General features: G+C 43.4%; 1 protein-coding gene across 1 annotated transcript; it reads right to left on the bottom strand.

The window, feature by feature from the left end:
* Positions 1-7,564: 7,564 nt before the first annotated feature.
* Positions 7,565-8,506, bottom strand: LOC115800983 (olfactory receptor 6N2-like). The gene has a single exon (XM_030758653.1). The coding sequence runs from the start codon at positions 8,426-8,428 to the stop codon at positions 7,565-7,567; it is 864 nt and encodes a 287-aa protein (XP_030614513.1). The 5' UTR covers positions 8,429-8,506.
* Positions 8,507-17,123: the final 8,617 nt, after the last annotated feature.

Here is a 17,123-nt window from a genome sequence, read left to right on the forward strand (position 1 = left end):
GTCTCATTCGAATGTCTGCCCTATCAACTTTCGATGGTACTTTACGTGCCTACCATGGTGACCATGGGTAACGGGGAATCAGGGCTCGATTCTGGAGAGGGAGCCTGAGAAATGGATACCACATCCAAGGAAGGCAGCAGGCGCGCAAATTACCCACTCCCGACTCGGGAAGGTAGTGACGAAAAATAACGATACAGGACTCTTTCGAGGCCCTGTAATTGGAATGAGTACACTTTAAATCCTTTAACGAGGATCTATTGGAGGGCAAGTCTGCTGCCAGCAGCCGCGGTAATTCCAGCTCCAATAGCGTATCTTAAAGTTGCTGCAGTTAAAAAGCTCGTAGTTGGATCTCAGGATGGAGCTGATGGTCCGCCGCAAGGCGAGCCACCATGTGTCCCAGCCCCTGCCTCTCGGCACCCCCTTGATGCTCTTACCTGAGTGTCCCGCCGGGGTCCGAAGCGTTTACTTTAAAAAAATTAGTGTTCAAAGCAGGCCCGGTTCCTGAATACCGCAGCTAGGAATAATGTAATAGGATTCCGGTTTGTTGGAAATTTATTGCTACTTTTGTCCAGCATATATACTTTTCCCCTAAGGTAGTAGTGGGTGCTTGCTACTATACATATATTCCATTCATTGCCTGTATCATTCTGCCCTTAACAGCCCCCTATACTCTATACTTTCTTTCCCCTCTTTGAACTCTCTCCTCTTATACTGGTTGTACCTTTGACCCCTTACCTTTACCTCTTTACTTGTTAGTAGTGATTTATTCACATGTGGTAAAGTGTGATTTCAGAATGGGTCTTAACTCTATTAATCACTATTAACATTCATGGGGGGTTATATGGGGATATATTTACTTGTATTACTCATTACCGTATTTTTCGGACTATACGTCGCTCCGGAGTATAGGTCGCACCAGCCAAAAAATGCATAATAAAGAAGAAAAAACATATATAGGTCGCACTGGACTATAAGTCGCACTTTTTTTTGGGGGGGGGGGGGGGGGGGGGTTGATAGAATCCGAGACTCAGAGCACAAATTCCATCTTGAACAGCAATTTAAAATAATAATGGATTAAAGAACAGGACGAACACGGTTACACCTACGTTATGCTAACGTAGCACATTCAGCTACATGACGCACAACGAACACGTGTTCGGTATGTTAACGTTGTAAACACACTTCCAAAGTCGGCGATATTCACAACAAAGGTCGTCTTTATTAACAGAAAAACGGCTGCTGTAGGCCACAGCCACGCCAACCACAACTACAACAGCGGAACAGCAACACACACACAGGCAAGCTCTCGGTCTTTTTCTCTCTCTCCATGCTGCCTTCACGAACCTCCCGAACAGTCCGAAATCCCACAACATCAACACGCTCTCTAACTAAGAGAATCGCTACAGTATGTTAACGTAACATTAAATTATTCAGATAACCATAGCATAAAGAACATACTAACAAGTTAACCAAACCATCAATCCATTGAATTCTTCATCCTCGGTGTCACTTCTAAACAATTCCGTACACTCCGTAGACGAAGCGCCGCTTCCTCTTCTGTGTCGCGTTAGTCAGGCTCGTCGTCAGCTGCAGTTCCAATTATTCCAGCCTTTCTGAATCCCAACAGGATGGTTTGTCACTGAAGCCCATGTTTTCTTGATCCATCCAATGACTTCCAGGAAAGTTGGGTGGCACATTCTCCCAGTTGCCGTTAAGCTGTGCTCTCCATCCATCATCCACTGCGCCCACAGGTTACGCAAGACTGCCTTAAAGCTGCAGTTCACGGAGATGTCAAGTGGCTGGAGTATTTTGGTTCATGTGTTATAAATGTCACATATACGTCGCTCCGGAGTATAGGTCGCACCCCCAGCCAAACTATGAAAAAAAGTGCGACTTATACTCCGGAAAATACGGTACTTATATTGTTTTAGTGTTATTAGTTTTATTACATGTGCACATACTATTCTTACACTTTATATTATTTTCACATAAGTGCCTGGGGTTGCTAGTTGTTATTTGAAGTACCAGGCGCCACTTTTATGGCACGTGCAGATAGGACACACACACACCAGTGTGTTGAGAGTTTTATGTTTTTGGGTCACTGAGGTCAGGATAGGACCTGTGTGTGTGTCTGGAGCCTTTGAAGAGTTGCTGACTTAAGTACTGTCTTATTTGACATTTGTACCCTATTGTCATATATCAGTCATGTTTTATGGCAGGTGCACTTCCAAAAAAGGGAGTTCCGTGGGCCCCTTGCAGTTTTACAGATGAGAAGGGGGGAAGGAATAAAAATCTGGCTAAGTGGGGGGACTGGTGATCTTATCTTAATGGATGTTTGAGTAGAAAAGGTCATCATTGGTGACCTCTGTTTGAACTGTTGTGACCTGAGCGCTAGACCTGTGAGGTGCAGCCTTAATAATGTGTCCTAAAGTGGGTGACGAGTGCCCAAAAGTTGATGGGGTGAGGATCAAATATCAAAGGATGACAACTTATGCATATTAATTTGGGGTGGAGGAAAGTCCCGCGGACATGGTATAATTGCCCTGTTTTTCGCCGTTGGAGCAGCTTTTTTCTTTGGCTGTGCTGCTTCTCTTTTTGCTGGACTAACCGCTTAAGGCTGTACACTCCCAGGAGGCGCTTGCTTGCTTTCTTACTTTCTTGCTTTTTGTAACACTTTGTGGAAATAAAACTTTGAAACGAATCCTGCTCAATTCCAGTGGATTATTTCAGGAAAATGGATTATTTCAGGAAAATGGATTATTTCGATTTTTGTGGGTTATTTCAAAAAAGTGGATTTAATTGGGAAATTTTCCAGCCTGAGCCGGGGCCACCCTGAGGATAAAGGTAAAAAAGGGGAACATAAACCACGACCAACAGGTTCTATTTTGTGGGTTTTCTCTCTCTGAACTCAGGCCATGATTAAGAGGGACGGCCGGGGGCATTTGTATTGTGCCGCTAGAGGTGAAATTCTTGGACCTGCACAAGACGGACGAAAGCGAAAGCATTTGCCAAGAATGTTTTCATTAATCAAGAGCAGCCAAACTGGGCGGTGTGCGGAGCAGCGGGATCACCTGACCAACACACTGGTTCCCTTCCCGAATGTCGGCCTCGATGGAAGTGTGTTAATAACGAATGGATGAACAAGTTCGGTGATCCTGCTCGTTCTGACAACCCCTGGTTGCGAGTGAAGGTTCGGTGCGATGGTGCTGCCAGGTTGAGGTAGGTCTAGGGTTAAGACCAACTACCCTCCAAGTGATTGGTTCTGCAAGGAATGTTTTCACCACAGTTGCCACGAGATAAACGACCCCCGAGCCAGCTGGCTCGGAGTGCAAGTTGCTCCTCTGAGCTTCTGGCCAATGGTTGTCATAGGTCCGGACAGAAAAGGGGGCATGGCTCCTCACCGTCACCCCCTGCATCTCCTAGATGCAAACTAACCAAAACAGACACAAAGAGGACCCTGTTCGCTGGCTCCCCTGGGGCACTGACAAAGGCTGGTTACGGAAGAAGGAAATGGTCTCAGGGCATTTGCCAGCCTTTGTCTCGATAGGTATACGAATTCCGTGGGTTGCTCAGCCCTGCATTGTATGCAATGAGCAACTCACATCGATGATGAGGGCCAGGAATCAGTTTACGCGCAAGTGAGGACTATTTGGTGGATCTGCTCCAAATGTGCATGGCCTCTCCCTTCTCCCAAAAACGTGGCAACGCACGTGGGAAAATGTGGGGCATGACTCCGTGGGTAAATTCCCATGTGACGTCTGTCACACCTCATTTGCCACCAATGTGGGTTGTCCAGCCACCAGCGCCACAAACATCCCCAAAGGTACCTGGCCTGTTTGGGGCAGCGGAAAGCTGGGGGAGTAGGAGTAGATAAACCCGTTGGGAGAGTGGAGGCAGCTGGACCCCCTCCTCCTCGGCCCGATCTCTCCTTCTTAAGGGAAACCCCACCGGCAGTCATGTCGGTTGCCATACTCAAGGAGAGAATTGCTGACTCCATAAGGGCGGGGGGACAAGACCCAGTCCTGTTTCCCCTTGGGACCAGCCCTAAGGTTGTCAGCGAAAAGCTGTGGAAGGTTATCCGGTCGTTGTCTCGATTTCCCAAGATCCAGGCCTGGCGAGTGGTGTCCAGGGTTAAGTGGTCTAAGGTACAAGCGTACCGATGGCTGCAGAGACGGTATCGGAGGGACAGGCGTGGGGCGGCTCGTATGATTCTCGATGGAAGGGACCACGTGGCATGCAATATTGAACCTGAAGCGATCGTTATGGCGTACAAGGGCGTGTGGGAGAATGAAGAGAGGTTCATATCGCTGGGTGCCTTCGGCCAGTTGCCGTTGGATGATAATGATAACTTCGGTGGTCCCTTCACCCCAGCACAGGCAAAATGGGCAATAACTAAAATCCTGCCAGGGTCCTCCCCAGGCCCGGATGGGCTCACACGTGGATTGATTCTGGCATGGGACCCCGAAGGGGTCAAGCTTGCTGAGCTATTCAATGCTATCTTATACAACAGCAAGCTGCCCAAGTGTCTCAAGAAGAGCTGAACGACCCTGATCCCTAAGTCGTTTCTGTTAGCCAAGCTGCGTTACATCCATAATTGGCGGCCAATTGCCATTTGTTCCGCTCTCTTTTGAGCCTTCTCCAGTGTCCTCAACAGTCGGTTATCGGATATGTGTGAACTACACCTGGGGCAGAAGGGGTGTTTTTCAACCTTTTTTGAGCCGAGGTACATTTCTTTCATTGAAAAAATCACGAGGCACACCACCAGCCAACACACTAACACAGGAATACCCTATGTTGGTTGTGAAGTGCAGTTTCTCAGCTTTCAGAAACTGTTTGAATTTTTACGATAGGACAGTCATGTTATTACAGTAACTCAAAGTTCCTTTGATCAGCCGCCTCAGGCTCTGTGCTATCCAGCTATTCGGCTAGTAGCGGCGATCACCCAGCAGTATAGGGTTATAATATGTATGCTGTGTGTGTGTTTCAGATGGCTCTCATGTTGCAAAACTACCGCTGCAATCTGTCGGTCTGGGCATTCAACCAGTGCTTTGCGTGCCTCCAGTTTCTTGCTGTGGGGTTTTAAAAATGATTGTGGTGAAGGAGTCGCTTTCATGCCTCCGCTAGTGACCACACTCCCTGGCCAATCAGTGGCATGCTGTCCTCCGCGTCACATTTTTGTATCGCCTCGGATCACTTAGAACCTCGGGTGAGTGAGTACGGACAAAGGACCAGCAAAGTGTTCCTGATTCTAATGGAGATGCCGTCAAATCGCGGCGAGTTGAGTCGACCCGCGGCGAGTCGTTCCGTATGGCTTAATTCTCTTGTCTCAATGTACAATGCAATTCGCTACCTGCTGCTATCTAGTCTAGTGATATAGAAGAGTATTACATGTTTATGCTCCAGTCACTACTACAGCACAGACACTCGTGGCATATTAGGTGAAACTGGATAATTTCCCACGGCACACCTGACGATCTCTGAAAAACACTGGGTTACGCGTTCTCCTGGCTGTTCCCAGAACCTGGTGATCTTGGACTATCTGTTGCGGCGTAGTAGGAAACAGAAAAGCCGGACAGCCTCCTGTACTCCCAACACAGGGATGGAGGCCTTGGGATCAGTAAACTGTCAGCCCTAATCCCTATAACACAAGGGCGACGGCTAATTAAGCTTTTCCATTCAGAGAACAGTTGAAGGAGGAAAGTGATCCAGGCCCTGGTCCCCCACAGTGATATCCTGAAAGCCTGGAACAAGGCCAGGAGGATAGTGGGTGGCCTCCCCAAAGTCACTTTGATTCCTGCCCCTTCAGAGCTCAAAGAGGTCACCACCCCCCCGTGGCGACAGTGAGAGTTCGAGCGCTGGATGAGGTGCAGAGTGCAGGGAGTTGGTGTGGCTGCGTTCAAGGATGACAAGGCCAGTAACCACTGGCTGCATGATCCTGGAAGTGTCGGGTTCAGGGCAGGGTTATAATAGTTTTGAATTTTACATTATCGTTTAGTTTCAGTTAGTTTTTACTTTTTTTTTTCTAATTCAGTTAGTTTTAATTAGTTTTCAGAGTGGTTTTGCTCGTTTTTATTAGTTTTCATTTTTGGTTTATTGCTTAGTTTTAGTTTAGTTTCGTTAATTTCAGTATTAGTTTTAGTTTTTCATACTTTGTCATGTGGAAGGTTCAAGGTACAAGAGTGACTACTGTGTAATAAATACTCAACAAAAGATACCGTATAAATACATTTATTCAACAACCAACTGTTCACAGACAGCAGCATTGCGTGCTAAACGTGTGTAATATTAAGGACACACATGAACATCAACAGGGAGAAACAAAGAAAAACATGAACTCCCAAACTCAATAAATTCTACAATAAACTCTACAATAAAGTTCAGCGTCAGTGCAGCAGATTAACAACAGCTTCGTCTTTGGAGCTAGCTTGGTTAGCTGCTGGATATGTGGCCGACCTCATGTCACATTTCTGCTTGTGTAGCTGGATTGTGTGTGTTCATTACCTTACGGTCGTGTGCAGGTGTTTTATATGCGGTGCTGGCTGGGACTTCTTTTGGTCCTCGCTCTTTGTGCTCAGTTTTTTGGCTGCAAACATATTTGTCCCTGTTTGTTCACTTTCTTCATTCCGTCGCGTCCATTCCGACAGTTTCAGCAGTCTCCCTCCAGGAATTTGCTGACATTTGTGAGTCCTTATATTGATTGTTCCTGATTGTTATTCTCTCACTGATAAAGTGAGAAAACGCACAAGGACGGAACAGGTTCATCGTGGCAGCGACGAGTAGTCCTCACTGAGACGTGTTCCATACATTTTTCATCATTCACAACAAGACGCTCTTCTATCTGTATTATCGGACTCAAAGAAACTCCATATGGGACTCTGCCGCTTTCTCAGCAGACCGCTGCCATTACTTTGAGGACCAGCGCGGTGGGCGCACGTACGCACGCACACAGCTGCCCGACGGCGCTCCCAGCTTAAACTCGGAGAGCGGAAAATGATCAGTCCACAAGGCTTTTAAATAAAATGACAAACAAGAAAAGGAAGGTCATTTTATCTACAATTTTAGTTAGTTTTTAAACTCACAATACAGTTTTAGTTCATTATCGTTTTTTCCTTTTAATTTTAGTTTTTATTTATTTCAGTTAACGACAATGTTTTTTCAATTTCCTACAAATGCTCTCCAACTCCCTCCCCACCCGGATCTCGGAGGCCCGCAACTCCAGACCTGACCCAGCAGATGTAACTCTGCGAGTGAGAAGTTGAAAGCATGAGGCTCCTGATAGGACGGTGCGCGAGCCTGAAAGACAACTGAATAAAAGCTCACAACAAAATTTGTGACTTTTACAGCAGATTAAGTACAAAATACATTTAGAATATCTGTCTTATCAAGCACTTTATTAATGAATCCACAGCAAATAATATCTTTTATCCTTTCATCTTCTTATAAATGAAGTTGCAGTTTGCTTTAAAAAAGATGAAAGTTAATTTTTATGTTTTACTTTTTTTAACTTGCACGCTATTGTTTTTAGTAAGTGTAGCAAACAGATTACAGAACAAAGTACTGCACCTTAGCATTCAGTGTTAATGCATGAAATGATTTTGGCCTGAGAAAGCAATCTCTTTAGGTGTTTAGAAATTTCCTTCATGTTGAGCCCATAAATAAATGGATTAAACAAAGGATGATAGAGCACTATTTGTAAAGTCATTATTAAACGTGCAGTTTTTGGAAAATCAGATTCCACTCGAGCTATACTGACATCATAGATACTTAAACAGGAGAAGCTGATTAAAACTAACAGGTGGGGTAAACAGGTCTCTGCAGCTTTCTTCCTAATTTCTTTACAACTTTGATAAGAGACTATAAAAATGTTCATATATGTGAAAACTATGAAAAGCATAGGAAATATTACAAGATCTAATAAAGCAACAACTCCAAATACAGTAATTAATCTTGACCTTTCACACTGAAGAGTGTAAACTGCATTATTACAAAATATTCCTTTTAAGTTAAAGTCACACAGTTTAGCTTCAGCACTCCCAATTGCTTGGACTGCAATATGGCAAGAAGGAACCAGCCAAGCTATGACCAGGAAAATACTCACATTGGTTTTGCTCATGATGGTTGGATATTGCAGAGGTTTGCATATAGCCACATATCTGTCATAGGCCATGGCTGCTAAGAGAAAAAACTCTGAACTGCCTAGAGTGTAAAACATAAAAAACTGAAAGAGACAGGCTGAATATGATGTGACTTGTTTTTCAGATAAAAAGTCAATCAGAAGTTTTGGGTAAATAATTGTACTGTAAAGAACACAGTTCAATAGCAAAGCTGCAATGAAAATGTACATAGGCTCATGAAGGTTTTTATGAATACAAATGAGATACACAATAATAGAATTACTGCAGATTATTAGAATATATAACGTAAACATAATAAAAAAATAAAGATATCTGTACTTGATGACGTCAACATACCCATCAAGAGTTATATAGGTAACATTTAACTCCTCATTCACTGTTGTGAAAAAATACATTTTTAATTATAAAACTGATTAACAGCATAACCAAAATATCTGAGCTTCAAATTTATCTTGAGTACCTTCACCAATCAAATACATACACTGACTCTCTGAATGAGTCTGTGGAAGGTTTTTATGAGGTTCATCCTGCGGGGAGGAGGAGATCTGAAACAGGTTTGTGCCAATTAAAGTGATGTGAAAGAAAAAAAGGATGAGTTGGTGGTTAACCCTTGAAATCAGTGTTTTATGATATATTTATCCCATCCACTATTCACTAGCATTAAATGTTAAGAGTAATAACATATTATGTCTATTGAATTCACTTAATCCCTTACTTATTTTGTGTTTGTATTATTAGGGCCCATTTTGCTAATCCCTAGATTACCAAGAGCCCACAATTGCAAAAATGCAAAGATGGGAGAGGCAGGTTCTGCATGGGATCTATTAATAATGAATTAATTTAATTTCAGTAATGACCAGCATTTTGCCCAAAGCAGTGCAAATAAGTGATTCAAAAGTGTCGGAGTGTGAGGTATGTTTAGTAGTGTTTCAGTGTAGTTTGATTGTTCTGGCTTTCTCTTATTATAGCTGACCTGTATTATATGTAGACAAACATAAAACACTGTTTACCATTAAATCTCAAGCTATCTGTGTTAATGACGATAGTGTGACTGCACCACGTGCTGAAATGTATAGATCGCTCTTGTCTTTTCTGTCAGCTGTGTGAAGCTGTAGGTGATTATTTATTATAGGATTCAGAGAAACTCACACATCAACGGTTATATTTAAAGCTACTTATTGACAGAAATTTCAATATTGTACAAAATAGTTCTGACAGAAGTACAGATAAATAAATAAACACAAATGTCTCTGACCAAATAATTAGGAACAGAAACACACTTCATATGGGTGGTCTGAGGACCCCGCATTCTCAAGTGGTCACTGTGGAACCTGATTAACATTAACCATAGAATACCAGAGTTGGCAGGTCCACCGCTGACACCTTGTGCTTTTCACACATGAGAGCAGGTTCACATGTGACAGACATGAAAGGTCTTGAGAAGCTGTGGAGAACATTATGCTGAGAGGCATATCCAAGTTGAGATGCACAGACTTCTACATGCTAGATAACGGTACCCTGACTGACATTAGGTGTCAGGATAAAATCTTTGCCCCCATTGTCAGACCCTATGCTGATCCAGTCCTTGGTTTCTCCTGGTACGTGACAAAGGTGGCGAGAGTATGCAGGCAGTTGTGGCAGTCCTAGAGGATGAAAGAACTGGTACCATGGGCTGGTCCCCACATTCACCTGACCGAAATCCAATAGAAAACCTTAAAGCAGAAAAAGTGCTTGTATGAATGTGAGTCAATGGGTGAATGTAAACATGTTGTATAAAGTGCTTTGAGTGATCAAGTAGAAAAGCACTATGTAAGAACTTGTCTATTTACTGCCATTGTGATTGAAAGAATGAGATTGCAGTTACAAGCAGCCCAAATGCCCAGATGGATGGATGGATGGATGGATGGATGGAGCAAAAAATTCTGAAACAACTCAGAGGAGAGGAGGAGACAAAATGACTCTTGCCTGACCTAAATCCACCAGAAAACTTCTGGGACATGTTTAGGTCCATCTGACGTTTCCAGGTTGCACTTCATACTGTCCAGGAGGTCAGTACTGCCTTTGTCCAGATCTGTGAGGAGACAAGAACACCATCCTTCATCTCGTTAGGAGAATGTTCCAAGGTTCTCAGGCATGCATGCAAATACACAGGGGTTATGCAAGCTACTGAGTCCCTTTATTTGGCAAATCTATTAGTCTGTATCTTTTGAATTCATCTCTCTGTAAATTAATAATTTTCCTTTCCATCAAACAATGTGGCATTATTTCATTACTAACCAATTACCTAGTCATGTCAGTATAGATATCAAGCAGAGGCCGCTCTGCAGGGTGCGTTGGATTCAACCGACTGGGACATGTTTCGCAGCAGCGCGGGCGGAGACATCGAGGAGTTTACGGAAACTGTTGTGGGATTTATTGGGAAAGTTGTTGATGACACTTCACTTAGGAGGACCATCAGGACTTTTCCCAACCAGAAGCCGTGAGTGGATAAATCTGTCCGCGACGCCCTGAGGTCCCGCACCGTTGCCTACAACTCCAGCCTCGCCTCTGGAAACATGGAGGACTACAAGGTTGCATCATACAACGTCCGCAGAGCGGTGAAAGAGGCTAAACATCGCTACGGCCGCAGACTGGAACAGCAACTACAACAGTCTGACTCCAGGGGACTGTGGCAGGGACTACGCACCATCACGGACTACAAAGCACCACACACACACCCGGTGAGTGCCGACGCTTCTCTGGCTGATGAACTCAACATTCTTCTTTGCGCGCTTTGAGTCGGGAAGCCGACAGCCCGCTGCGCTCCCGGCCGGAGGGGCGGAGACACTCACTGTGACGGAGCGCGACGTGAGGAGGGCGTTTAGACGTGTAAACACCAGGAAAGCGGCTGGACCAGACGGTATTAGTGGACGTGTCCTTAAGACCTGCGCTGACCAGCTGGCACCTGTGTTTACACTGATATTCAACCTCTCACTGAAACTGTGTGTGATTCCCACCTGCTTTAAAAAGTCCATCATAGTCCCTGTCCCAAAGAAACCACACCCCAGCAGCCCCAATGACTTCAGGCCCATAGCACTCACCTCTGTGGTGATGAAGTGTTTTGAGAGACTCATCAAGACATTCATCACCTCCTCACTGCCCACCACCCTCGACCCACTACAGTTTGCATACCGGCCAGACAGATCCACAGATGACGCCATATCCTTCCTCCTCCACAAGACCCTTTCACACATAGACACTGGTAAGGGGAACTATGTGAGAGTGCTGTTTGTAGATTACAGCTCAGCATTCAACACCATAGTTCCCTCCAGGCTGGTCTCTAAGCTGCTAGACCTGGGCCTGGGCCCATCCCTGTGCAGGTGGGTTCACAGCTTCCTGACCAGCAGACCACAGGTGGTACGAGTGGGTCACCTCACCTCATCTTCCCTCACCCTCAACACTGGATCCCCCCAAGGCTGTGTGCTCAGCCCTCTGCTGTACTCACTGTACACCCATGACTGCGAGGCCACGTCAGAGTCCAACGTCATCATCAAGTTTGCTGACGACACTGCTGTTGTGGGACTAATCTCTCACAATGAGGAGACAGCCTACAGGAGAGAGGTCTCCCGCCTGGAGAACTGGTGCCAGGAGAACCACCTCCTGCTCAACGTCAGCAAAACGAAGGAACTGATCGTGGACTTCAGCAGGAAGCAGCAGAGGGACTACCATCCACTTGTCATCAGTGGTGCTGAGGTGGAAAGAGTGGACACCTTCAAATACCTGGGAGTGACCATCTCACAGGACCTGTCCTGGACTCATCACATAAACATCACTGTGAAGAAGGCCAGACAGCGTCTCTACCTCCTCAGGCGGCTGAGAGACTTCAAGCTCCCACTCAAGGTGCTCAGGAACTTTTACACCTGCACCATCGAGAGCATCATGCGTGGGAGCATCACCACCTGGATGGGAAACTGCACCAAGCAGGACTTCATGGCCCTAAAAAGGGTGGTTCGTTCAGCTGAACGGACCATCAGAACCACCCTCCCCAACCTGCAGGACATTTACACCAAGCAGTGCAGGCTGAGGGCCATGAAGATCCTAAAACAGCCCAGCCACCCCGGACACTCTCTCTTCTCCCTGCTCCCATCAGGCCGGCGTTACCGCTGCCTGAGGACTAAGACTGAAAGGTTGAAGAAGAGTTTTTACCCACAAGCCATCCGTCTGCTCAACTCTGAGCCCTAACTGGACCATTATTGCACAATGTAAATATTATAATTTATAAAAGTGTGTATAGTGTATAGTATATAGAGTATAGTGTATAGTGTGAATTACTTTTTTTTTTATTTTTATTCTTCTTATTTATATGTGTGTGTATATATGGTTGCAGGTACAAAATACATTTCACTGTGCATTGTACTGTGTATAACTGTGCATGTGACAAATAAACACTATCTTAATCTTAATCTTAATCTTAAGCACAGTTTTTGATCCTTCATTTTCTTGAGCAGTCTGTATACACCCCCACTAATATTTGGTTAAATGTTCCTTAGCAAGTTGCACATTGACAAGATACTTCTGGTAATAATTAGCTTTTGGCAAAATTCTGGCTAGATATATGACCACTTTTCTTGGCAGAATTGGTAGAGTTCAGAATTTGTAGAAGCTTTATGTTAGGCTACTTTATCCATCCCAAAACCAGGTCTGATGTGTGTTTTGGATCATTATCCTGTTGGAAGTGTGTGCAAATTTCAATCATCTAGCTGTTGAGTTGAGGTGAATTTGAAAAATTTGGAGGTAGTCCTACTTCTTTATATTTCCACTTTGTGCAGTGTACCAGTACCACTTCCAGCAAAACAGCTCTTCTACCACCACAGTGCTTCACAGTGGGTACAATTTTTTCTGAGGTTTGAAAGCCTCACCTTCACTCATCCAAACATACCCCTTTTCATTGAGGTAAAATAACTAAATATCAAAACAACTATAAATAAATATTTGTCTCATCTGACCCAAAACTTTTCTCCAGAAGGCATTTGCCTTGACCATATGGGCAGCCACAAATTTCAGTCATGTTTGAATGTGTTGATTTTTGACTAGGGCCCTCTTTCTTGGTCGGCACCTCCTAAGCCCATGGTGATGTAAAACTGGCTTCATTGTTAACAGTGATGCTGGTGTTCCAGCAGTTTTCAGTTCATGGCAAGATTGGGCCTTGGTGAGTCCTGGGTTGTTCTTGAACATCCTATCCAATTTCCTCTTATCTGTGGGTGACAGTTTAGATCTTCTTAAAGACCTTGGTAGAGTGGTGACACATTCCAGTAACTTGTTCTTAAGTACAATTGTTTGAACTGATGATCTTGTGTAGTGGTGTTTCTTCAGCTCTTTGCATGATGCCCTCTTGCAAACTAGGATCAAGCTTGTATAGTGGACTGGTTTTCCTGACGGGCAGATTACTACAAAGGGCCTTCATTTCTTCAAAGAACCATTGATGCTGGCTATACTGCATGATTTCTCTTTCTGCAGCCATCAGCTGTTCCAGGGTAAGTGTTCTCAGACCACGTATTTCCAGATCTGAGAAATACGTGGTCACCAAGTTCTTCTTGCCTCATTGTGCTCAACAAAATCTGTGTTGGCTTTCTTTTCCCATTCAGTTTCTTGCAAAGATCCTTGGTACAGATAGAAGAATATGTCTCTATAGCTCTTCCACCATTACAGGATCTCACCTTCACTGGCACAATAGATACAGACATTGTGCTTCTCCAGCGCCAGTCTACCCAACTATTTCCTGTAAAATAGATGCCTGTGCTACAGAGGGCTCTTCATTTAGTGTTGTCATTATTCATAGACGCAAATGTATCAGTTTCCATAGCCACAGGAAGGTTGTCTGGATGTCTCTGTGAGCACTGTTTGCACACCATTCTTTTTTTCAAGTCTTGCTAAGATGACCTTGTGTTAAGCAACCAAAGCACAGCCCATTTGTCTTTAAAAATTCAACATGCTTTTTGTGAGTTAGCTCTTTAAAATTGGTGAAAACGTGTGACTTTTTTGGCAGAAAAGACATGGTGTTTCAAAGTCATTAACTGTCTTCAGAAGGTTAACTGGCCTTGGTTTTACTTCTGCACTTTTCCTTTGCATTGACACGCATGTTGCAAAGCTGTTTCCTTTAATTCCACCTTTGCTGTATTTCCCCTTTTCTCCACTTTTCTCAGATAGAGAGCTGCAATTGTCTTGGAGTTCTCCATAGAGCGGATCTAAAGCTATTTTTGCTTGACGATCAGTGAACCTAACACGGTTAGCAAATCTTGTTCTGTGTCCTTTGTTTTCTTTGGTTTCAAATGCTACATTGCACCATCTTTCCCTCATTTTGTATGACAATTTGAACACCACTGTTTGTGGGGTTATCCATTTCCTCCATAAACTCCACATCTTCCATTGTGTTGCAACAGTCACTCTCTCTGATCTACGGCCACTTCAACATAGTGCATCTCCATAATGTTTCTGAAGCAGTCTTTTTGCTTTCTTTAATCTGTTCTAAAGTGAACTGCTGCAAGTATTAAAACTTGTCAGGATCATTATCAGTTCTCTGCTCAATGGCTTGCTCAAAGGCTCTCCTTAGGGACCTGTAGGTATTCCTCTTGAAAAGTGAAACATCTTTAATTGGCAGCTGAGTCTGCTTCTGTTGATTCATCAACATCTCTGTGATCATGTTTTGCTTCTGCATTACTTGCAAATGTCATTGCTGTTTCTATCACTCTGTTGCCTCTCAATTCTGTCTGTGTATCTTGGCCTTTCAACTTGTGTATCTGTCAAGTGCAGTGACCTAAAGGCACACTTAGCTCCATGCCCTGGTCTCTTGGAAATCAGATGAGGTCTCCGTTCTGACAAATATGAATGGATATTGCTGTTCATACATCATTTGATATTTCAAACTCCTTTCATATTTTTACTTGAGCTATGTTTTCTGCAACAGCAGCTTCTAAAGCCAGCCTTTTTAGTTTAGTTTTAATGCGTGCTTCTTCCATTTCAAGTTGCTGTTTCTTTTGTCAAACCACAGCACGTTCCATTAGTCCAGCAAACTTTGCTTCTTCAGTAACACAAACTGATGATCTGGTAGACATGACAGATAAATGTCCAATAGAACTCCCTTTTTTGCCTGCTTTGATAGTGCCAGTCCCTATCTGAGATGCACCTTCAGGGCCCACTTCATTATTTAGTACATCTGCTTCCCTCACACCACTATCATCAGCTGGTTTATCATCTTTGCTTATTTTGCTTTCATTCACAGAATCCATCCATTTTACTTCTTTACACTGTTTGATAGTCAACATCTTAGGCTCAACCCAAGTATTTCGATCAGCATCCTTTTCTTCTTCAGCTAGAAGCTCTCCTACTTGCCTAGTGAGGTCTTCAAACTTCATAACAAGAGGAAATAAATTCTCATCCATGAACTCCTGCACCTTCTGTTGATTGCCAGCATCACTCATCAAACTCTCTATTGCTCTCTTATTACCCGTTATTTGAGCTAATACTCCTCTTCTGACTCCAATAAGTCCGTGCAATTTTTCACAAAAGGCATGTGCATCACAACTTCCCAGTACACAGAGACTTCAGTGGCTCTTGGCAAGGCAAGGTAACATATGTGGAAAACTCGGAGCAGCTAGCAATCGAATCCAGTTAGTACTTAATTTCACTCACTTTAAAGCAGGGGTCTCAAACTCCAGGCCTCGAGGGCTGGTGTCCTGCAGGTTTTAGATGTGTCTCTGCTTCAACACACCTCAGTCAAATGGTTGAATTACCTCCTCTTTTAAATATATTTATTAATTTTCCATTTCTTTAAAAAAAAAAAAAATACAACCCAAAAGCTCAACAATGCATTCTATAGAAACATAAATAGATTTAAAAAAAAAAATAATAATAATAATTAATAAATAAATAAATAAAAACAAACAAACAAAAAAAAAAAAAAAAACGGCAGCTTGCATATTTCCCATCATTTTTAAATCCATGAGATCTTTCTCATCCTCTGATTTGAGTCCAAACCTTAAGAGGTAATAAATGCTCAAGACAAGATGGTAGATACATGTTCTTCAATATAGTCCAGAAAGGGTTTCCATACACACCCAAAGATATCAGTCTTGGAGTGAACAAGGCATGTTAAAAAGTCAAGTGGAATGTATTCCAAAATAAGCTTCCTCCACCCAAAAACAGTAGGCGACTTGTTCGAAATCCATTGCAGTAAAATATTCTTCCGAGCACAGTAAGTTAAAATGTTATACAACTTACTCTTATCTTTGTTCTTAATATATTTACTCGGTAGACCGAGGAGAAAAGACACTGGATCGAGACTGATGTTAATTTTAAAAATTTTCCTAATTTCGACCAGAATGGATTCCCAGTATTCTTGGATCTTTGGACATGACCAGAAACAGTGTATGAGACTACCTTCCTGTATTTTACATTTAGGGCACTGTGGAGAAGAACCTGGTTTAAACTTAGACACACGGTTTGGGGCCAAGTGCGCTCTATGCAGTAATTTAAGTTGTAAAGCCCAGGAACGATTACAAATAGAAATTTTCCTGGCAGAGTTCCAAATACTACTCCACATTTCTTCTGTAATCTCGGTATCCAGTTCCTTTCCCCAGGTCTGAGCCAGAGTTATTAATGAATCAGACTTATGACATTTTAATGTTTTGTAACACATACTTAGTGACACTTCCTGCGTTCCAAAGAACAGCTTTTCAATGACCGAGATCTCAGTGTCCTCAAGTAAAGTTGTTTCTTTTTTAACAAAATCTCTTATCTGAAAAAAGCGGAAAAGATTATTTTTTCCTATTCCAAAGGCTTCTACAATTTGATTAAATGACATGAGAGTCCCCTCTTTGAAGAGACAACCAAAAGAGGAAATACATTTAACCACCCATTCCCCAAAACCTGCATCCAGCATACCTGGAACAAGATCAGGGTTATGGACAAGGGGGGTAAAGGGAGATGTTTTCCCAGATCTCCCCTCAATAT

This window comes from Archocentrus centrarchus, chromosome 21 (genome assembly GCF_007364275.1).
Source record: "Archocentrus centrarchus isolate MPI-CPG fArcCen1 chromosome 21, fArcCen1, whole genome shotgun sequence".
Classification (NCBI taxonomy): Eukaryota; Metazoa; Chordata; class Actinopteri; order Cichliformes; family Cichlidae; genus Archocentrus; species Archocentrus centrarchus.